The following is a 23,813-nucleotide window of genomic DNA, read 5'->3' as shown; positions in this document are numbered from 1 at the left end:
CACCCTCCAATCTTCCAATACCACACTTGATTTTATGGATAAATTACATATTGCTAACAATAGCTCCGCAAGCTCATTTTTCAGTTCTATCAGTACTCTGGGATGAATACCATCCAGTCCAGGAGATTTGCTACTCTTCAGTTTGTAGAACTACCGCATTACATCCTCCAGGTTTACAGAGAATTCATTCAGTACTCCGACTCATCAGCTTCAAATACCATTTCTGGCACTGGTACCCCACTCGAATCTTCCTCGGTGAAGACCGAAGCAAAGAATTCATTTAATCTCTCCGCTACAGCTTTGTCTTCCCTGATCGCCCCTTTTACTCCTCTGTCATCTAGCAGTCCAACGATTCTTTTGCCGGCTTCCTGCTTTTAATATACCTAAAAAAAAATTTTACTATGCGTTTTTGCCTCCCACGCAATCTTTTTTTTTTAAGTTCCTCTTAGCCTTCCTTTTCAGCGCTTTGCATTTGACTTGACATTCCTTATGCTGTTTCTTATTATTTTCAGTCGGTTCCTTCTTCCATTTTCTGAAGGATTTCTTTTAGTTCTAATAGCTTCCTTCACCTCACTTTTTAACCACGCAGGTTGTCGTTTGGTCTTCCATCCTCCTTTTTTAATATGCGGAATATATTTGGCCTGGGCTTCCAGGATGGTGTTTTTGAACTGCATCCACACCTGATGTAAATTTTTGACCCTCGCAGCCGCCCCTCTGTTTTTTTCACCTTTCTTCTCATTTTATCATAGTCTCCTTTTTTTAAAGTTAAACGCTAACATACTTGATTTCCTAAGTATACTTACATCAAAGCTAATTTCAAATCCGATCATATTATGATCACTGTTATCAAGCGGCACCATTACCTCCCGCACCTGATCATGCGCTCCACTAAAGACTAGGTCTAGAATTTTTCCTTCTCTTGTCGGCTTCTGTACCAGCTGCTCCATAAAGCTGTCCTTGATTTCATCAAGGAATTTTTCCTCCCTAGCGTACCCTGATGTTACATTTACCCAGTCAATATCAGGGTAATTGAAATCACCCATTATTATTGTGTTGCCCAGTTTCTTTGCGTCCCTAATTTCCTTTAACGTTTCTGCATCCGTCTGTTCATCCTGGCCAGGCGGACAGTAGTACACTCCTATCACTATCCTTTTCCCCTTTACACATGGCATTTCAATGCACTGTGATTCCAAGATGTGTTTTGTTTCCTGCAGAATTTTCAATCTATTTGATTCAAGGCTCTCGTTAATTTACAATGCTACCCCTCCACCAATTTGATCCACCCTGTCACTACGATATAATTTGTACCCTGGTATGACTGTCCCACTGGTTATCCTCCTTCCACCAGGTCTCAGAAATGCCTATTATATCTAACTCTCCCATCTTATTTCTTAGGCTCCTGGCATTCGTATATAGACATTTGAAAATTTGTTTGTTGTTCCTATTTACATCATGGTTAGTACTTGACAGTATTCATTTGCAATCTTTTGCCTGATTTTTATTTTTATTTAAGGACACCTGATCTACTACGGTCTTTTGGGGTAATCATCAAACTGCCTTGTCCATGACTTTTTGCACGATGCCCTTTATGCTGTTGATATGCGATACCTTACAAATAAAATGAGATTTCAATCTTAAGATAATGTCTTTATTCCAAAGATTTATCACATAATGATGCAACAAAGGAAATGAGCATACAATGCAATATATATATATTTTTTTTATTATTTAGACATACCTTCATCAAAGATTGAATATAAATACCATCATCAGTGTTACATAATTTGAGTTTCATTAGTGGAAACACCATTCTGGTTTCGTTGAGACAAAAGAAGAAAAGTTGACAAATATTTGTACACAACAAACCCTTAGAGACTGTGGAGAGCAATTTTATAACTGGGAGGCTCAGATAAAAGGGTCAAAAGGTGCTCTTTTGTACAGAAAAGTAGTCACCTACTTTTTGTTATAAAATATTATGGGCCCTGTTTACAAAGGTGCTAGCATTCTTAGCGCATGCTAACTGTGTAGATGCCTATAATATCCCTATGGGCACCTACACGGTGCATGCTAATTTTTAGCATGCACTAAAGATACTAGAGCACCTTTGTAAACAGGGCCTTATATAAGTAGCAGGCACAGACATTTATACCAGTCATAAGGCAGACGTAAATGTCCATGTCAATATGTGTCATATATGAATATAAATGTTATAATATATAAGGGCAATTCTATATGCCATTAACCCTGGATTCTATATATTTATTTTATTTTATCTTTGTTACATTTATTCCCCGTGCTTTCCCACTCATGGCAGGTTCAATGCGGCTAAGCTTGGCAGAGTAATGGGGATGTGTAGATAGGTAATATTATAAGGGAGAGGGGGTAAAGGAGATAGGAGGAGGTGCTAGGTTTAGGCTAGATTAATTGCATGCACAATTTTGGCACTCAAAATTGTGCATGCAAATTTTGGTCCACGCCCAATTTGTGCACACAATTTAATTGAGTAACAAGCCAATTAGCATCCATAATTGGATGCTAACAATCAATTATTGGTGTCAATTAGCAACAATTTGGATTTACTTGTGCATCTTGCTACGCACTATTCTATAAACATGTGCATGTAAATATTTTAGCGTGCAATTGGAAAGGGGGTGTGGCCTTGGTAGGAGCATGGGCGGGTCAGCGGCATTCATGAAAGGTGGATGCACTATTATAGAATTTAGGGGATCAACGCCTAATTTATGTGCAAGACTTTAGTTGATGTAAATTTTTGCATCCAAAGTTGGGTGCAGATCCCAGCACTATTCACTGTTCTATAAATGGCGCTCCAGTTATAGAATAGTATTCAATGCACATTTTCTTTTAGTGCCCAAATTTGGGCACCATTAACAGAATCTAGACCTTATAGAATGCAAGATATCATTATGCAAGTAAGGTTGGCATTGGCATGCCCATAATTTTAATGCACTTGCTAGAGGGGGTGCGCTATCCTGTGTACAGTGGTTCACTTTTAGTAGTCTTAGGGAAGACTACTCAATGTGGACCATAATACCCAGGAAGTCTTAGGGGTCTTATTGGAGGGTAGTACAAGCTAGACTGCAATGTTGGATTGGCTGTTCTGTGCAATGGCACCCAGCAGTGTTCTGCTTTGAAAGAAAACCTTTGGGACTCACTTGTCAGCAATTTTTGTTGGTTCATCATACTTTTAATGTGGTGAGACTTAATTTGGCACAGGATTGGAATCAATGAGCAGTACCTTCCCTGGTACAATGGATTACTAAGTTGTGGTATATTTGTGACATGGAATATTTGGTTGTACTTAAGCAATGGACTGTTTCTAGGTGGGAGGGTATCTGGGCACCTTTTTGATTGCTTTTTTCTACTTGAGGGTGATTCCATAATATGGTAGGTTGGTTTCTTTATCTTGACTGTATGATTCATCTACTGATGGGTGGGTGGTGGGAGAAGGGGTGCTTTCTTGTATAAAAATGCTCTTTAAAAGAATGGACATTTCTTTTTTTGTTGTTGTTGTTCCTCTTGGCTCATCCTAACACTGTAGTATTTGCCAACAAGTTTTAAATGTGTAAAAAGCCATAATTTTCCTTTTCTTGTTGCATGTGGCATCCGTTGTCTTGTATATTCTGTGTTTGGATTTCCAAATAAACTACTTCTAAAAATTAAGAAAATAAGAAGTCAGCATGGATTAATAGCCAGTTTATTTGTTCACACTACCCATGTACATTGTATTTCAACAAGGATGGACATTTTCTTTATAAACTCAGACATTTTGTACTGAGTTCCATATTTTGCTTTCTACCTATAATTTTTTTCATGGCATTTTTTACTTCTTGGTTTCTCAGGCTATATATTATGGGATTTATCATTGGAATCAGAGCTGTGTACAGGAGTGCATATACTTTGTCTTGGTCTGGTGAATACATTGAGGTTGGTCTCATATACACACAGATAGTGGTTGTATAAAATAGAAGAACGACTGTGAGATGGGAGGAGCAAGTGGAGAAGGCTTTACGTCTCCCCTTTGAAGAACGGATTTTCAGGATGGTGGCGATGATGTAGACATAGGATGCCAGGGTAGATATAAAGGGGAAAAGGCCCACGGTGGATCCATCCACAAACAGCACAGTTTGAATGTTGCGATTATCACTACAGGAGAGTTTCAACAGTGCTGTCAGATCACAGAAGAAATGGTTAATTATGCTGTCATCACAGAAGGAGAAGTGGGATGTCAAAATCGACACAGGTACCATATCCAGAAAACCAATTATCCAGGAAGTGGCAGCCAACATGGCATATACTCTCTTCCTCATGATGGTTGTGTAACGTAAGGGATTACATATCGCCACATACCGATCATATGCCATGGCACTAAGAAGGAAGAATTCTGTACTGGTGAAAGCCATAAAAAAGTAGAGCTGTGTCATACATGCAGAGAAGGAAATGGATGAATTCCCGGTTAAGAAGTTGTCCAGCACCGAAGACAGTGTGACTACTGTATTACAGATATCAAGGACGGACAAATTGCTGAGGAAGAAGTACATAGGTTTTTGCAGATGAACATCTGTGCATGTTAATATTAAAAAGAGGCAATTCCCTAGGACGGAGAGGAGGAAGGTCAGGAAAACGGCTATGGAAATGTAGAACTGCAGGTGAGGATAGTCGGAGAATCCCAGGAGAGTGAATTCTGTTTTATTTTCCCTTCCCATCTATTAAGGTTCTTAATCCATAGAAAAAGGAAGCACAAGAAATGTAAATAGTGCAGCTGCAATAAAATATGATAGATATTATAAATCAGTGATTGTACTGTGCTTGCATGACTGCTCTTTAATAAAAAAAAAACAGAATTGGCAAACTGGGTCCATCAAAACATATTAACATAGTAAAATGTTAACATAACCTGTTTCTGATGGCAGCTGAAGGTGTTTGGCGGATGTAGGTACGGAGAAGAGAGTTGTAAAGTGGTTCATCCAATGTAATCCCCTTTCAGTTTCTTGCAATCATGGTTTAGAGTAAGGGTCAAGGGTCATGGACTTGATATACCGCCTTTCTGTGGTACAACCAAAGCAGTTTATATATTCTATGCAGGTACTTTCTCTGTCCCTACTGGGCTCACAATCTACGTTGCATCCCACACCATTATTTTGAATAGTGTGTGATTGATTTGTGTTCTATAACCTAATATTATTCTTTTTTTACTTGGCACTTGATGAAAGCCATGTGGTGTGATGAAAAGAAACACTTTGATCTGATATAGTTGCATTGGGGTTAAATTCCCCAAAATGCTCTGGGCTTCACTTAAGGGGTCTTTTACTAAGGTGTGCTAGTGCTTTTAACTCACACTAAAAAAATCAGGTAGCACTAAATGCTGAGATGCCCATAGCAGGAGCGTTGCCAGTCTTCAACGGTAGGGGGGTCCAGAGCCAAGGTGAGGGGGCACATTTTAGCCCCTCCCCCACCGCCGACGCTGCCGACCCCCCCTCCACCGCCATTGCCGACACCTCCAACAACTTTGACCTCCCCCCCCCCCGCCGACGACCCTCTCGACCCTCCACCCACCGCCGCCGTTGCCTACCTTTTGCTGGTGGGGGACCCCAACCCCCACCAGCCGAAGTCTTCCTGCAGGACAGCAGACTGAGAAACCAAACGAAGGAAGACGACTTCGGCTGGTGGGAGTTGGGGTCCCCTGCCAGCAAAGATAGCAGGTGGCGGGAGAAGGAGGTTGAGAGGGTCTCCAGCAGGGGTGTCCAGGGCCAAATCTACAGGGGCCCAGGCCCCCATGGCTCCATAGCAGCTATGCCTCTGGCCCATAGGAATATAATGGTAAATCAAAAACAAAAATATGCTATCCCCCGCGATACCACTGGTAACAAAGGATATACAAAAGTACAAACCAGGGTTCTACGGAACTAAAACAACCTAAACTTTAAAAGGATATAGATGGAGAGCGTAATACACTCAGATACACACAAGAAATCTTAATAATATTTTGTATGAAAGGAGAAATTCTCAGAGGTTAGACTCACCCAAGCGGACAGCCCACTGAAACGCTGATCCTAGAGGGTAGATGGGTTTCTCTATCATAGAAAATCTCCAAATGTTCATTAGAACGCCAGTGAGCAAACATGTGCTCCCAATCCAATCAAGTGATGGCCACAATAGTAATGTACCTAAAAAGAAAAAACTCTATATATCCTAAAAAATAAGAAAGTCTTCCCTACTCTCATACGTCACAAAAACATTCATCCCTCATAGAACAATTTTCTCATTTGCATATCTATTTTCTTTTGTCTTGCTGATTTGTTTGATCAAAACATCGATACACGTGTCATGTTGTGATCATATGAATATTACACTCATATGCACTCCAAACATATGCATCCAGCTTCTCCTACATAAGCACGCAACTATGGAATGCACTACCAAATGTCATTAAAAACAATGCACAACCTAACAAACTTTCGAAAATCACTAAAAACCAACCTGTTCAATAAGGCATACCACAATGATCCATCCTAAATACCAGACAACGAAACCTATGCCGTGTGAAAAACATGACCAAAAATATGTTCTACACCATGTGGAAACTCAAAAGAGTAAAACCTTTCTTCCCGAGATACATCTTCCGTACTCTGGTACAGTCAATGGTAATAAGTCATCTGGACTACTGCAATGCACTTTACGCTGGGTGCAAAGAACAGACAATCAAAAAACGTCAAACTGCCCAGAACACGGCCGCCAGACTCATATTTGGAAAAACTAAATATGAAAGTGCAAAACCACTAAGAGAGAAACTTCACTGGCTCCCACTGAAGGAACGCATTGCCTTCAAGATCTGCACGATTATACACAAAATCATTCATGCAGAAGCCCCAAGCTACATGATAAACCTCGTGGACCTACCTCCCAGAAACGCCACAAGATCATCTTGCAAATTTCTCAACCTGCACTACCCCAGCTGCAAAGGATTGAAGTACAAACTGATGCATGATAGTACCTTCTCGTACATGGGCACGCAGATATGGAAGCAATCAATGAAACAACTATCTTTCGTAAATCCCTGAAGACATTCTTCTTCAACAAGGCCTACAAAGAACACCTATAACCTCAATAAGTCACACCAACCCACGCAAACATGAAAGCTCACCTTATACAACTATCCTAAACACTCCCCTCCTTCTCTCCTCTTCTTTGCCTTGATCGCCACACACTAACTGTATCTGATATCCTGTAATGACAATGTCATTAAATCTATGTAAGCCACATTGAGTCTGCAAATAGGTGGGGGAATGTGGGATACAAATTCAATAAATAAATTCAATAAATAAATAAACTGGACAAAACTGTATTCTTTATAGTTGACTGCTTCATTTACTCTGTCACTAACGAACTTTAACGCAATACCACTTTATTTCTCATGCCGGAATGAACTCTCTATACTTGATTGCTTAAAGTACTCTGTCACTTACGAACTTTAATGCAATACCACTCTGTATTTCTCATTCCAATAATGGCGATCGCCATTACGGCATAATGTAAGCCACATTGAGCCTGCAAATAGGTGGGAAAATGTGGGATACAAATGCAATAAATAAATAAAAAGGCTGTATCTCGTGTATCGTATGTTTATACAGTAAGGAACAGTAAGGCGCAATTATCTCTGTGCTGCAGAGTGTGTGCACAACACCCGGCAGCTGCTGCTTGTACTGGCGGTGTTTGTAATATTTCTTTCGCTGCTGCTTCTAACTTCAGGTGGCAGAATCCGTCTGTGTCCAACACTACAGGGTTTCGAGACGATCTTCATCAGGGACCCGGAATGTAACTGCCTCTTTCTGTAAGTAAAAATACACTGCATCAAACATTCAAAAAGTTTGGCGCAGTGTATATTAAAAACGCCAGTACAAGCTACCAGTGTTGTGCACACACTCGGCAACACAGAGATAAGTGTGCCTTATTTCAAAAACTTATTCTTTAAGAACATTTTCTAATTGTGTTCTTCCTTACACTATATATTATTAAGATTTCTTTTGTGTATCTGAAAGTGTATTAAGCTCTCTATATCCTTTTAAAGTTTTAAAAGTTTTTTTAGTTTCGTAGAACCCTGATTTGTACTTTTGCATAGGAATGTAATGGGCATCTCAGCATTTACCGCCAGCTGATTTTTACCACAAGCTAAAAACGCTGGCATGGCTTTGTAAAGACCCCTTAATTTTCCATCCTGATATACCACCTACGACTTAAATCCTAAAGTGAGCCTCGGAACACTATCAGGTTTATTTTCTAAAGAGAAGGGCGCCCATCTTTCGACACAAATCAGAAGCTAGGCATCCTTCTTCCAGGGTCACCCAAATCGACATAATTGAAAGCTGATTTTTTGCGTCCTCAACTGCTTTCCGTCAAGGGGATGACCAAAGTTCACGGGGGTGTGTCGAAAGTGTAGGGAAGGCAGGACTGGGGCATGCCTAACACACAGGCGTCCTCGACTGATAATGGAAAAAAGAAGGGCATCCCTGATGAGCACTTGGGCGACTTTACTTGGTCTATTTTTTGTTATGACCAAGCCTCAAAAAGGTGCCCGAACTGACCAGATGACCACCGGAGGGAATCGGGGATGACCTCCCCTTACTCCCCCAGTGGTCACCAACCCTTCCCACCCTAAAAAAAATCTTTTAAAATATTTTTTGCCAGCCTCAAATGTCATACCCAGCTCCGTGACAGCAGTATGCAGGTCCCTGGAGCAGTTTTAGTGGGTGCCGTGCACTTCAGGCAGGCACACCCAGGCCCATCCCCCCCCCCCCCACCTGTTACACTTGTGGTGGTAAATGTGGCCCTTCAAAACCCACCAGAAACCTACTGTACCCACATGTAGGTGCCCCTCTTCACCCCTTAGGGCTATGGTAGTGGTGTACAGTTGTGGGGAGTGGGTTTTGGAAGGGGTTGGGGGGCTCAGCACACAAGATAAGGGAGCTATGCACCTGGGAGCAATTTATGAAGTCCACTGCAGTGCCCCCTAGGGTGCCTGGTTGGTGTCCTGGCATGTCAGGGGGACCAGTGCACTACAAATGCTGGCTCTTCCCATGACCAAATGGCTTGAATTTGGTCATTTCTGAGATGGGCGTCCTTGATTTCCATTATCACTGAAAATCGGGGATGACCATCTCTAAGGTCAACCTAAATTTCGCAATTTAGGCGTCCATGACCATATTATCGAAATGAAAGATGGACGCCCATCTTGTTTCGATAATACGTGTTTCCCCGCCTCTTCACTGGGACGTCCTGCAAAGACGTCCTCAGGAAAACTTGGGTGTCCCTTTTGAATATGCCCTCTATGGTGCTTATTTTAGAAGTACTGTTCAGGTTTAAGACACTCATAAACTGGCATTTAGGTGTTCATATTACATGGATGTCTTAATTTAAATTTTACAAAGTGGGGCTATGGACATCTAAGCTGAAGAACATCCATAAGGTGAGAATATATGGACAGAGTATGTTTTTGGGTGAGATTAGAGTGGGCCAAAATATGTATATATCTAGTTTCCATTTCAGAAGAGGAACAGAGGTTTATGTCCCAAGATATGGATGTTGGCATTTAAAACTGCTACCCGGGACCTCTAGGTGTCAGAAAATGAACAATGCTGAAAGATGTCCATATCTTAGGAACGCCCAGGTCCCGCCTTGAACAGCCCCTGGCACGCCCATGAGATTTGGATGTCCTTCTGACGGTCTTCAGAGAAAGACGTCCAAAAAGAGGTTTTGTTAATACTGATTTGGACGTTTCTGTAAGATTAACGTCTAAATGCTGACTTATGTCACTTTTTGGATGTCTATCTCTTGAAAATGAGCCTGCTAGCCATGCTAATTAATTGCATAAAATAGGACATATGCTAAAATAACACAATAGTAGCTCATATTGATAACTACATCCCTAAGTGATATTTCAGTAACATACATAACTATAGAATCATAGATGAGATTTCAAACATGTTCAATATTTCCTCCTATTTGTTTTAAAATTATTTCCATGTAACTTCCTTAAGTATCCCCTATTCTTTGTACTTTTTGAATAAGTACAAAATGAATTCACTTCTACTTTGTTCTACACGACTCAGGATTTTGTAGACCTCAATCATATTTCCCCTCAACCGTTCTTTTCCAAACTGAAGAGCCCTAACCTATTTAGCCTTTCCTCATATGAGAGGAATTCCATCCCCTTTATTATTTTGGTTGCTCTTCTTTGAACCTTTTCTAATTCTGCTATATCTTTTTTTGAGATACGATGACCAGAACTGAATGGAATACTCAAGGTGAGGTCACACCATGGAGCAATACAGAGGCATTATAGTATTGCCTAACTCTTTACTAGTTGAAAGTATCAGCCTATAAACTAACAAGTTAATGTATTTTTCTAATCCATTTGAAAGTCATGTCATTTTTGCATAAGCCTCCACAAAGGATAGACGTTTTGAACAAAAAGGTTTGTCTAAAATTATTTCAGTCTTGGTCAGTCTATGGTAAATTCAATGTTTAGCCTGGTCAGATTAGTTGAAGAATGCCTCAATTCACTGCACAATGAAGGACAGCAACTATCAACCAACCAGGCTTAATCAGAAGACTACTAACTCAATATAATTTCAGGAGTAGGCTTTGGTTTGTGGAGTGTTGTTGCTTTACCACGAATGATGAGGATTTCCATGTTATATTTAAGAAATATAAACATTAAACTTAAAAAAATGAAGTGTTATTTGTAAAATTTGAAATTAGGAGTAAGATTATAAAGCAAGGATGAGGAGATTTTTTGTAAACTAGATTATCCAGCCTATAGTTGATCAGTCAATACAGTTCAAATTAAACCCACATCACTGATTCTCTAGGAGGCTGACTTGAGTCTGGTTCTGTTAAGACTGACTCAAAAGCCAGATACTCACGTTTGCATCTAATTAGTCTTAGAAGTATTCAGGCAGGTAGAAAGAGTTCATAGATCCTGAGGGGAGAAAAAATCTTAACCAATATCTTTTTAACAGAAAATCAGAGATGATTCATTTCAGACTATATAAGGTGCTATTTAGGGTCAGACCAGAAACCATCGAGCCTATAACCCTATCTCAGGTAGTGGCCAGTCTAGAGGACTAAGAAATAACCTAGTAGATCTCTAAAATACAGTATGCACATTCCTTGTTGCTCATTCTTAGCAGTGACTTTTCCAAGTCTTAATGGCTAACAATTTTTTATAAATTCTCCCTCCAGGAAACTGTCCAAACTCCTGTTAATCCCAGCTTTTCTAGATGCCTTGACGACTTCCTCTGGCAATACATTCTCCACCTGATTGTGCATTGCATGAACAGATATTTGCTCTGTTTAAATCTGCTAACCTTTGTTTCATGGCTGGTTCCTAGTTTTGATACTATTTAAAAGGGTAAATAACAACTTTCTATTTAACTGCTCCATGCTGCTATGATTTTATATAGCTCTCTCATAATCCCTCTTAGTTGTCTCATTTCTAACCTGAAGAGCCCTAAATTCCCACTCAATTGAGTCTTATTTGAAGCAGGATATAAATTTTCAAAGAATGACATCCATCTAATCGTAAACTGTGTTATATGTTCAGAATGGCAATTTGATATACACTCACTTTACAGACAATGAATTATCAACTCATTAACATTCTAATATAATACCTAATGGGATGTTTCATGGTTGAATCTGCTGATGATGTAGGGTTCCCAGTGCATGAGCTCTACGGTGTTGAGAAATCCACACTTCTGACTTTATAACAAACTTGTAAAGGCAATCATAAAATGACAAAATAATGTACTGGCAAAGGAAAGCAGTCCTTTCTTCAAGAGCTTGCAACCCTCAAAAAAAATCAAACTTAAAAGTTCAAAGTCATCTGGGACTTGATCACTAGAAACCCTGGGAATTGCAGTCATGGGGACTCATAGGGCAGACAATTAAAATGTTGCTTTGTTCAATTTAATTTCTTGCCTTAATCTTACATTATAAACTCTTGACTGTCAGTTGTGTACCTCTTGAGTTTTAGTGCTCTTGGAAATGTGCTGCGTTGAAGTTGAAAACAGTTGACAGCTAGTTGCTAATTGAGTTGCTTTTGGGGGTTTTCATTTCACAGAAAGTATTGGCAAAGCCAGTAGGCTTTCTCAAAATTCAATCACAGATTTCTATAACCATGTACTTCAAAAGTAACTGTATAAAATCAAAGAGTCCATTATGAAAAAAAAAAAAAAAAAAGCTGGCTCCTACATATACGTTCCTAAATTAGTGCTCTATTTTCAGCCAAACTTATGATCCTATACGTCAATATTTAAAGGGGTATAACAGGACAGAAGAGGCTCCTGCCTGGTTACACTCCATTGAGCTGTCCATCCACAGATATTTAGCAGCACTTAGCCAGGTAGGGCCACTGAAAATTGGCTCTAACTGGCCCTTTGCAAATTGGCTGGCAAAGGAGCAGTCCATGGGCAGAGTTTGGACAGAGCCACTACTTAACCGGTTAGTGGCAATATTCAGTTTGCTAACCACTTAAGTGGATAAAGTTAGGACAGCAAAAAATCTGCCCTAACTTTTTTATCTGCTGAGTTAACCAGACACTGGTCTGAATATTAGCAGGTGCCTGGTTAACTTCTGGGTGACTACACAAACCTGAATATTCAATGCCAGAGCCCAGACATGGCCTGGTATTGAATATATGGGGCTATTTTTTTTTACATTTGTACCCGGCGCTTTCCCTCTCATGGCAGGCTCAATGCGGCTTACATATAGAGGTACTTATTTGTACCTGGGGCAATGGAGGGTTAAGTGCCTGAAGTAGGAATTGAACTCAGTTCCCCAGGACCAGGGTCCACCACTCTAACCACTAGGCCACTCCTCCACTCCAATTCTACCCACTACACTTAGTGGCTTGAAAACCATTGACTATCATAGACTCAATATTGCCCCCTAAGTTTTCAACTGAAAATACATTATAATTTAGGAGGTTAAACATTATATGGTCATTATTCAGCCAGCAGCAGTCAGCATATTCTTTTTAGTGCTGACCATAACCAGCTAAATTATCTTCGGATATTCAGTGCCGGGCCATGTCCCAGCACTGGCATTGAATAATCAACTCTCACTGGACAGTGCTGGCAACAGGGATTTATGTGGGACTCTGGTCAATATTCAGCGGGGACCTACATAATGTTTATGCAGATTCCAGCTGAATATTGACTGGGAACCATGTAAGGGAGTTTACATTTCCCCCCTCCCTCCAACCCTCCCTTCCCCTCACCCTGCTCCAATCCAGCCTCCCATCCCTATGACAAGCTCCAATCCACCTCCCATGAACCCATTCAGATTCGATTCCCCCCTATCTCCCCCGATAATCTCTTATTTGCCCTTGTGCCCATCTCCAAGACCCCAACCCTCCCCCCCCCCCCCGGGCCTGGGGGCAAAAGTGAGACTACTGCAAAAGGCCACAGAGGCCATTTACTCTCAGGAGCCGCAGGGGACAGGAGCAAGTGGGGAATATCTGTCCTCTTAGGATAGTATAGTTGAGTCTTCTGATTTTCCCTAAACTCATTCCCATCTGTTTGTTTTGTCTCTTCTTTCTTTTGAAAAGTAATTTCTTCATGTCTTGTACTAATCTATCCCTTGTCTTCTATTTCCTCCCCCCCCCCCCCCCCCCCCACACACACACACATTAAGAGTTGTTTCATGTTCAAATGTTTTGTGCTCATCTTCTGGGTTTAGTTTACTGTTATGAGGTTCAGGATATGAAATAAAAATGAACTGTGAGCTACATGCAGAGAATGTCTCTTGTTAGATTGCATGGCCAAATACATACTGTACATACATACATACATACATACATACATACAAGTATTTGTAATTATCAAATTGGAAAATATTAATATGTACATCATGTGTAAGCATTCATGGTGGTGTAATTTTGGAACAAAGAAGGTGAAGTTGGGATGTATTTTATGAAATAGCTAAGCACGCACATAGCACACATTCACTAGGGATGGACCATTGGAAACATTTCATTTCATGTTGTTTCCTGTATCATTTCCAGGAATTTTCATTTTATTCAGGTTTTCTTGGCCATTTTGTCATTCTGGGATCAATACATATAGGGAAAAGGTTGTCTTAACTTTAGCTGCAAAGCTAACTGAGCACCGGGTTGCAGCATCTGCCTTCCCGGTGTCCCTCCCAACCCCATATTACTGATCCCCCTCCCTCCTACCCTCACTGGCAAGAAGGGTTGACTCACTAGTACTGTGAGGGTGTGACTAGAGGTCATGACAGCCATTTTGGGCAAGGAGCCATGATGGGCAGGAGAAAGTGTGCATCATTCCTGCATTTAGGATCCCATTGGACCATCAAATAGTACACAGTCTGCCCTTCTTGTTATTGGGAGTGAGAGGGAGGGAAGGAGGGGGAATTGAGGGAGCAAGGGCATCTGCGTCCCTTATGCAGGTCCTGGCCAATATTCAGTTGGGGCCTTCGTGTCTTATGCGAGTCTTGGCTGATTATTGGTTGGGACCCACCAGTGGACAGAACTGTTATTAGCCTGAGATATTCAATGCTGGTGACCGGATATGGCTCAGCATTGAATATCTGGGGCTAATTCTGCCTGCAGTAGACAGCATTTAAAACAAAAAAACACAGACCACCACAGGCTGAATACAGATATATATTATTTATTTTTTATGAAAAAAGTATCCTTCAAATTGGTTTACAGATCTAAACAATGTAGTGAGTAAAATGAAATAAAACATAAGAAATAGAACAAACTAGTTATGTTTAAAAAGAGACAACGGATAAATCAACAGTTATAAGCCTAAGCAAACAAGAGAGTCTTCAGAATTTTCGAAGTGAAAGCAGGACTACTGCAACCACAAGTCTAATGGTACATCATTCCTTAGAATAGACTTTAAGACTCTAAACATCTGTTTCCTCCATTCTTCAAATTTCATAACTTTGTTATCTAGAGCCAATAATAAATATCTTGACTCATATCACAAATGTAACAAATCGACCACCTCTCTATAACACCAGATTCTCTTGTTTGTCTATGTGAGAAGGTAAGTTATGTGGAGAATGGATTGTCTCTCTTATCTTTCCTTTTAATTCACTTTCCCTCGTCTCTCTTCTCCTGACTCTGAGGATAGCTATCTCCTTCTTCCAGGTCCTTTGGCTTTTAACTTTGGATAATCTTTTCTACAGACATCCAAAAACACTGCTAAAGTGTTGTACTGCAGTGCCTTACTGATTAATCTTGGGTTAGGATTGATTATATATTTGTGTTCTGGGAAAGAAAAGTCAATGCCACATGAAAGTCATATGTATAGTCTTTGTATCCCTAAACATGGTGAATGTCAGCACTGTGTTTGTAGACCCGGGATGAAGAGAGAAGGGGGTTAGTTGTGGATGGTCAGGATTCTGGTGTCTGCAGCTTTGGAAGAGTGGTAGATCATGTGCAGGAGGTGAAAAAGGCAATTCCATATACCCCCTTCTAAAATCAGCTTTGGATAGCCACATGGTTCTACTGCTAATCTTTAAAGTAATAATAATTGATGCATCTGAGTTTATATGTGTACATATGTTCAATTTCAGGGTAATGTCTCTAACCTTATTTTAGAAAGAGATGGCCGGCCATCTTCCGACACAAATCGGGAGATGGCCGGCCATCTCCTGATCCCGGCCAAATCGGTATAATCGAAAGCCGATTTTGGCCGGCGCCAACTGCTCTCCGTCGCAGGGCTGGACAAAGTTAAAGGGGGCATGTCTGCTTTACTTTAATTTCCAGATTTCCATCAAGGACAACTAATGAAGGCATTGGTAAAACATAGACTATGTAGATTCCACTCTCCAGTGATTGCCTATCACATGCTTTGTGCATAATAGACACTTAACAACTCTTCTTGTCTCATCGTCTTGGTCATTCCCACCCCTTGATTTGCTCTTACTGATTCTTCTGGGATTGCTTCTTTTCTTTTCTTTTTTTAAATTTTAAATCAGTGCATGGCCATTATTATTATTTTTTTTTAATTAGGAAAATTGTCCATTTTCCAGTTGCGATAAAAATGGCTTTAGTGTGCGGACCCAAATATAGACGTACTAAGGCCACTTTTTACCACAGCTTAGTGAAAGGACCCCTCTGTCTCTTTATTGCAGTTTTTCTTTTTCTTTTGTTGTCTCTCTCCTCATACTGCTCTCTTCCTCTCCACTATTTCCCTTTAGACTTGCCAATCTGGTATTTGCTGAAAGTTATGCACTACATCAGTCTCCTGATTCCAGCAGACATTACCCTTGAGGAACCCACATTTCATATGGTTTAAATATCCCTTGTGCTCAGGCTATTGCCAGTGTCTCTTCAGCAGACTTCTTTTCTCCAAGATATAGCAAGTGTCTCGTTTGGCATTTCTCTGATTTCACACTCTTTACTCTTGATTACTAGCGTTCAAATGCTGGCATGAAGTGGTGAGAGACTTGCTCAACAAGTCATCAATACAGGTAAATTATTTTCAAATTCAAACAGTTCCTGGAAAACTAGCATTTAGAATCTGAATGTATATCTTTAAAATATACAAAATCCTTAAAATAATTATAGGATTTGACTATCTTTTATTGAATCAACCCGACGGTGCTGCTATTAATGAACTCTTGAGGTATCACAGAGGTCTCATTTAATTTGAAGAATAGAGTTACCTAAGCCTGTCAGGGGTCCACGCATATACTGTGAGACTGTCAGGACATCTACATTAAATATGCATGAAAAACATTTGCAATACAGAGAAAAATGTGAATATTCAATATGAATATCCTGAAAACCTGACCTAGGTCTGGGTTCCCCAGGACAAATGTGGGAAGCCACGCATAAGAAACTTTCATTTAGGTTTCCTGCATACAGCAGGGCACAGAATCACTTGATCACCCTGAATTATTCAAATGTGACAACAGAATAGGCAGAAGGAAGCAAACATACCTTAAATGGGGTGGGCATAATAGTGTAGAGATTAACAATGAAATAAGATGCACAAGGTAGGGAGTAATAAACTGTCTTTGCAGAAAGAGAAACCATTTTAGCACCATTGACTAAAAACAAGGCCATTTTAAATATGATGATAGGCTATTGGCATGCCCTGTCTTGTGAACATGTAAAATGGTTTGATTTAAAATAGATAAAGATATTTTTCTGACATGTTCACCCCTTACCTCGAATGTTCAGTTTTGCTTTTTTTGCATTGCTAAATCTATTTATGTTTGATAAAAATGTGATGATCAGTATCCATTGAGATATTGGAACGAAAGGTAGCTTGCCACTATGAAAACAAATATAAAAATGATATAAAACTATTATATGATATGGAATGACTTCACCAAAACAAACAAGTTGTCAATTATGTCCTCAGATTGACACTACACTGACTAAAGTATTTAGGTCTACCTCCATGGGTAGACTTTATCAAAATAATGGATCTAATTCAATTTGACCTGGTGGGATTGAGATGGAGGGATCATGTGACCCCTCTGTATGTTCATTTCCACTGGTTGCTGGTTTACAAGATTCTTATGTTAGTGCATAGGGCACTATATAGCCTTCTTATTTGAGGGCTATGCTTTGTCCCTATGTTCCAATAAGAGCATTAAGGTTAGCTAGTTCTTTTTTGGCTCTTCCTGATTCATCTCATGCTTGTATGATATCTACTAGGGATAGCACCTTTTTTCAGTGAGTAGGCATACCCGTTGAAGGACTCAAATTGTTTTAACGCAACTCAGATATCAAAGATAGCTCTAGAGACAAGGATTTAATTTCCTTTGAAATTTGGAAGGGAGAATTTATCTCAGGAAATATTTGAATTGTCTGCTTAAAATGCTAGAAACCTTAATTTTCTTCTTTTGAGCAAAAGGTATTTTGCAAAGTATAATTCCTTGCTTGCTGCTTATTGTGTTCTGATTATGATTTACCTTTTCTCCGTCAACAGGAACGTTTTCCAAATCATGGAAAGAATAAATCAAACAGCTGGAATAGAATTTCTTATTCTGGGTTTTTCCAACCTTCAAGAGCTCAGACCTTTCATTTTTCTGTTATTTTTTATTCTCTACCTTCTTATCTGTATAGGGAACCTCCTCATCCTAGAATTAGTTCACTTGGACCCCTGCCTACATACCCCTATGTACTTCTTCATCAGTAACTTGGCCTTCTTGGACATCTGCTACACATCTGTCACACTCCCAGAGGCAATGGTACAGCTGTGCACCAAGCAGCAATACCTGTCCCTCAGCAAATGCCTAACTCAGTGGTACTTTTTCAGCTCCCTCGCTTGTATAGAGTTTCTCCTTCTTACTGTCATGGCCTATGATCGCTATGTAGCAGTGTGCAACCCCTTGCAATATGTGCTTATCATGAATAAAAAAGTTTGCAGTCTGCTGGCCACTGCTGCCTGGCTTGTTGGTTTCCTGGATCCATTGCTATTCACTGTTATGATAGCCCAGCTCTCATTCTGTGGCTCAGTGGAAATCAACCATTTTTTTTGTGAATTGCAAAGCATTCTGAAACTCTCATGCAGTGATATTCACCTCATTCAGTATTTGCTATATATTTATGGAGTCTTGCTTGGACTCAGTTCTTTTCTGCTTATCCTAGCATCCTATGTTTTCATTGTAGCAGCCATCTTGAAAATTCAGTCTACAGAGGGAAGACACAAAGCCTTCTCCACTTGTTCCTCTCATCTGACACTCATCATTCTCTTCTTTGTGACTATCATGTTTGTTAACATGCGCCCAACATCAGCATCTTCCCAGGACTATGATAAATTCACCTCCTTGTTGTATGTGGTACTGATTCCCTTGGTAAACCCCATCGTGTATAGCTTGAAGAATAAGGAACTGAAAAGAGCTTTGAGGAAATGTATCATTAAGACAAAGCCTGGGACAGCAAATGCATTCCGCACAGTAGTGGTAGAATATGATATGTCAGGGATGTCAGGAGCTGTTTATAAGTAGTTGTGAAGCAAAATCCACTGGGCAGATGACTAGCAGCAACTACTTGTACTGAGCCACCGAGTCTTAGAGGAGTTTCCACAAGATATATAATTGTGCATCTAAGCATACGAGTCTGCTCATGAGATGATCAGAATGTAGGAGAAAGTGACTGTAAAAATGAGGCCAAGAATGGAGGGGTGTATTTTTTAAATATCTTTTAGGAGGTTGTGTTTGGAACTGGGAGTGGGGCTACTTGAGGGATAATGATGTGCAGGGAAGTAGAAAAGGGAATCTATTTCAGGTGTGGAGATCCTTTTGAGGGATCTTGAAGTGGCAGTAGGAGAGGGGGAATGCTCTCGGAGGAAATTTACCTACATTTCTTGAGGTCTACTTATCTTACAGAGGCTTATGATGAAACACAGGTCTATCATAATCTATGTTAAGCTTCTTTAATAAGCTGCTTTACATGTATTTGCATGCAACTCAGATAATTTTTTTCTCACTCATTAGGCCAACTTTTCTAGTGATACTGGTAATTTATAACACATGCTAATACATTTCTAAATTGGTTTAATGCTGAACATGACAAACAATGCTCATTAATGCTATTTAGTAAACAGGCCCCTTGAAATTTTTACCGTATATATTTGTCCCAGGCAATATTTTGAATTCTGACTATCCAATTATTATGTTGTTATGGTACCATTTAAACAATGTTCTAGAGGTCCTACAGAAAGAGTTTAGCAACATCTGCATAGGCTTATATGCTCAGGGTTTTAATATATATCCCGGAATAAAAAGATAATTATGGGCCTCCAATTTCCGGTGCAACAAATGAGAGGAAGCCCATTCAATTCATATGGGCTACCTCTCATTTGCCGCACGGGAATTGCTAGCGCGGCTTCGTAAAAGAATCCCTATAGTCCTATAAATCAACCAATCCAATGGTCTGGAAATGTATGTTTCCTATCCTTTAGCAGTGCCATGAGTGTGAGCAAAGCTAAGAAGGTCAAATATAGTTTCATACAAGAGCAATGCAAAAGATGCACATTAGACAGCCAACAGGTAAGCTCATCACACTAACATCAAATTTATAATCACCACTGATTAACAAAATAAGGGAGGAATTTATCAACATGGGCTAGTATTAAGACATGTTTTGGTTCATACTCAAAGTGATTTAATTGGGCAGGAGAACCCTAGAGTCGCCTAACCACCGCTATTCAACAGTGCATAACTGGTTAGCACCGCTGAATATTCACAGTTAGTGCCTGAGTTGAATCCGACTAACTTGTGGGCATTTCAGGGGCAGAGTTAGCACTTATGTGGTTAAGTGACGATATTCATCCCTTACTGCATAAGATAACCACATAAGTTAGGCCACATAAATAGCAGTCCTATCTTTAAACAGTTCAGCTTATGTGGTCAAGAGCTGACTATTGCACTTAACCGCATAAGCTTTAGTGGATAACCTAAAACCGGATATTCAATGCATTGCTTGGACATGGCCTGGCATGAATATCCTGGAATATAGCCTGTGATGAAAATAGAAACTCTGACCGTCACTGGCTGAATATCAGCTAGGTTAATTTACTGTTAAACCCAGTTATTAGTAACTTGGTCTCATTGTATAAAATGGAACCTGTGCTAAAATAGCACAAGGTAGCGGTAAAATAACACATTTTAATGGTAGCCCATATTGATGACTATCCAGCTTATTTTCGAAGGAGATCGCCGGCCATCTTCCGAACCCGGCCAAATCAGTACAATTGAAAGCCAATTTTGGTGACGCCAACTGCTTTCCGTCGTGGAGCTGGCCAAACTTCAAGGGGGCGTTTCAGTAGGGTAGCAAAGGCGGAACAGGGGCGTGGTTACGAGATGGCTGGCTTCGCTCGATAATGGAAAAAAAAAAGCAGGCCCTGACGAGCATTTCGCCGGCTTCACTTGGTCCATTTATTTTTAGGACCAAGTCTCAAAAAAAGTGTCCCAATTGACCAGATGACCACCGGAGAGAATCAAAGGTCACCTCCCCTTACTCCCCCAGTGGTCACCAACCCCCTCCCACCCAAAAAAACAATACTTTTTTTGTCAGCCTCTATGCCAGCCTCAAATGTCATACCCAGCTCCCTGACAGCAGTATGCAGGTCCCTGGAGCAGTATTTAGTGGGTGCAGTGCACTTCAGGCAGGTGGACCCAGGCCCATCCCCCCCCCCTACCTGTTACACTTGTGGTGGTAAATGTTGAGCCCTCCAAACCCTCCCAAAACCCACTGTATCCACATATAGGTGCCCCCCTTCATCCCTAAGGTATTGGTATAGAGTTGTGGGAAGTGGGTTTGGGGAAGATTTGGGGGGCTCAGCACACAAGGTAAGGGAGCTATGCACCTGGGAGCAATTTTTGAAGTCCACTGCAGTGCCCCCTAGGGTGCCCGGTTGGTGTCCTGGCATGTCAGGCTGGATAAAAAGTTTTTCAAGTTCTTTTTTTTGGTGGGAGGGGGTTAGTGACCACTGGAGGAGTCAGGGGAGGTCATCCCCGATTCCCTCCGGTGGTCATCTAGTAATTTAGGGCACTTTTTTGGGAATTGTTTGTGAAAAAAAGGGTCCTAAAAAAGTGCTCTAAATTCAAGCTACTGCTGGCCATTTTTTTTCGATTATCGCCCGAAGGCACCCATCTCTCCTCGGCCGATAACCACGCCCCAGTCTCGCCTTCACCACGCCTCTGACACACCCCCGTCAACTATGGCCATTTCCACGACGGAGTGCAGTTGAAAGCGTCCAAAATCAGCTTTAGATTATATCGATTTGGGCGCCTTTGCGAGATGGGCACCCATCTCCCGATTTGGGTTGAAATATGGGCGCCCATCACTTTCGAAAATAAGCTGGATAGTATATTAAAAAGTACAGTACAAAATAGTATATTTAAATCGTACAAACAGTAAAATGTTAAAAAAGGTTGACATTATAATCAACGTTCGGATAGTAAGGAAAATAATAGGTTTAAGTGATTTAGAATTGTTTGAGACCAAAGAAAATAATCTGATTAAATTACATCTAGAGAATAAACCTTTTTGAATAGGATAGACTTTAATAATTTTCTAAACTTTAGATAGTTCTGAGTAGATTTTCCTAATTTGGGTAACGCATTCCACAATTGAGTTCCCAAGAAAGGAAAGTTGGAGGCATATGTAGATTTGTATTTAAGGCCAAAACAGTCTGGATAGTGTAGATTTAAATAGGATCGGGAGGAGCTGGATCTGTTTCTGGGTGGTAGGTCAACCAAATCTAGCATGTATTCGGGAACTATGCCATAGATGATCCTATGAATCAAGGTGCGGACCTTGAAGGCAATACACTATTTGATGGAAAGCCAGTGCAGTTGTTCACGAAGGGGCTTGGCAGATTCAAATTTAGATTTTCCAAAAATCAGTCTTGCCACTGTATTCTGGGCTGTCTGAAATTTCTTAAGTAAATGTTCCTTACATCCTACATAAATTCCGTTACAATAGTCCAATTGGCTCTTATATTAGTGCTCTATTTTCAGCTAAACTTATGATCTTATACGTCAATATTTAAAGGGGTTTAACAGGACAGAAGAGGCTCCTGCCTGGTTACACTCCACTAAGCTGTCCATCCACAGATATTTAGCAGCACTTAACCAGGTAGGGCCACTGAAAATTGGCTCTAACTGGCCCTTTGCAAATTGGCTGGCAAAGGAGCAGTCCATGGGCAGAGTTTGGACAGAGCCACTACTTAACCGGTTAGTGGCAATATTCAGTTTGCTAACCACTTAAGTGGATAAAGTTAGGACAGCAAAAAATCTGCCCTAACTTTTTTTATCTGCTGAGTTAACCAGGCACTGGTCTAAATATTAGCAGGTGCCTGGTTAACTTCTGGGTGACTACACATACCTGAATATTCAATGCCAGAGCCCAGACATGGCCTGGTATTGAATATATGGGGCTATTTTTTTTTTTACATTTGTACCCCGCACTTTCCCCCTCATGGCAGGCTCAATGTGGCTTACATATAGAGGTACTTATTTGTACCTGGGGCAATGGAGGGTTAAGTGCCTTAAGTAGGAATCAAACTCAGTTCCCCAGGACCAGAGTCCACAACCCTAACCACTAGGCCACTCCTCTACTCCAATTCTACCCACTACACTTAGTGGCTTAAAAACCATTGACTATCATAGACTCAATATTGCCCCCTAAGTTTTCAACTGAAAATACATTATAATTTAGGAGGTTAAACATTATATGGTCATTATTCAGCCAGCAGCAGTCAGCATATTCTTTTTAGTGCTGGCCATAACCAGCTAAATTATCCTCGGATATTCAGTGCCGGGCCATATCCCAGCACTGGCATTGAATAACCAACTCTCACTGGACAGTGCTGGCAACAGGGATTTATGTGGGTCTCTGGTCAATATTCAGCAGGGACCTGCATAATGTTTATGCTGCTTCCAGCTGAATATTGACTGGGAACCATGTAAAGGAGTTTATATTTCCCCCCCCTCCCTCCCACCCTCCCTTTCCCTCACCCTGCTCCAATCTAGCCTCCCATCCCTATGACAAGCTGAAATCCACCTCACATGAACCCATTTAGCTCTGATTCCCCCGTCTCCCCCAATAATCTCCTATTTGCCCTTGTGCCCATCTCCAAGACCTCAGAACCCCCCCCCCCCCCCCCGGGCCTGGGGGCAAAAGTGAGACTACTGCAAAGGTCACAGTGGCCATTTAATCTCAGGAGGCGATTATGCCCCAGTATCAGACTCTGGTGAGATCTCATATAGAATATTGTATATGATTCTGGAGA

At 40.7% G+C, this 23,813-nt stretch overlaps 2 protein-coding genes across 2 annotated transcripts; one reads left to right on the top strand and one right to left on the bottom strand.

Annotated features, from left to right (window-relative positions):
- Positions 1–3,770: 3,770 nt before the first annotated feature.
- Positions 3,771–4,382, bottom strand: LOC115458196 (olfactory receptor 1F1-like). Its single transcript, XM_030188055.1, has one exon. It carries the CDS (start codon positions 4,380–4,382, stop codon positions 3,771–3,773), a length of 612 nt encoding a protein of 203 aa, XP_030043915.1.
- A 13,807-nt stretch (positions 4,383–18,189) lies between these two features.
- Positions 18,190–19,020, top strand: LOC115458195 (olfactory receptor 1440-like). Its single transcript, XM_030188054.1, has one exon. It carries the CDS (start codon positions 18,190–18,192, stop codon positions 19,018–19,020), a length of 831 nt encoding a protein of 276 aa, XP_030043914.1.
- The last annotated feature ends 4,793 nt before the right edge of the window (positions 19,021–23,813 follow it).

The sequence above is a fragment of the Microcaecilia unicolor genome, chromosome 14 (assembly GCF_901765095.1).
Source record: "Microcaecilia unicolor chromosome 14, aMicUni1.1, whole genome shotgun sequence".
NCBI classification, from domain to species: Eukaryota; Metazoa; Chordata; class Amphibia; order Gymnophiona; family Siphonopidae; genus Microcaecilia; species Microcaecilia unicolor.
Note: the sequence above shows the minus strand (reverse complement) of the source record. Positions and strands in the feature narration are given on the sequence as shown.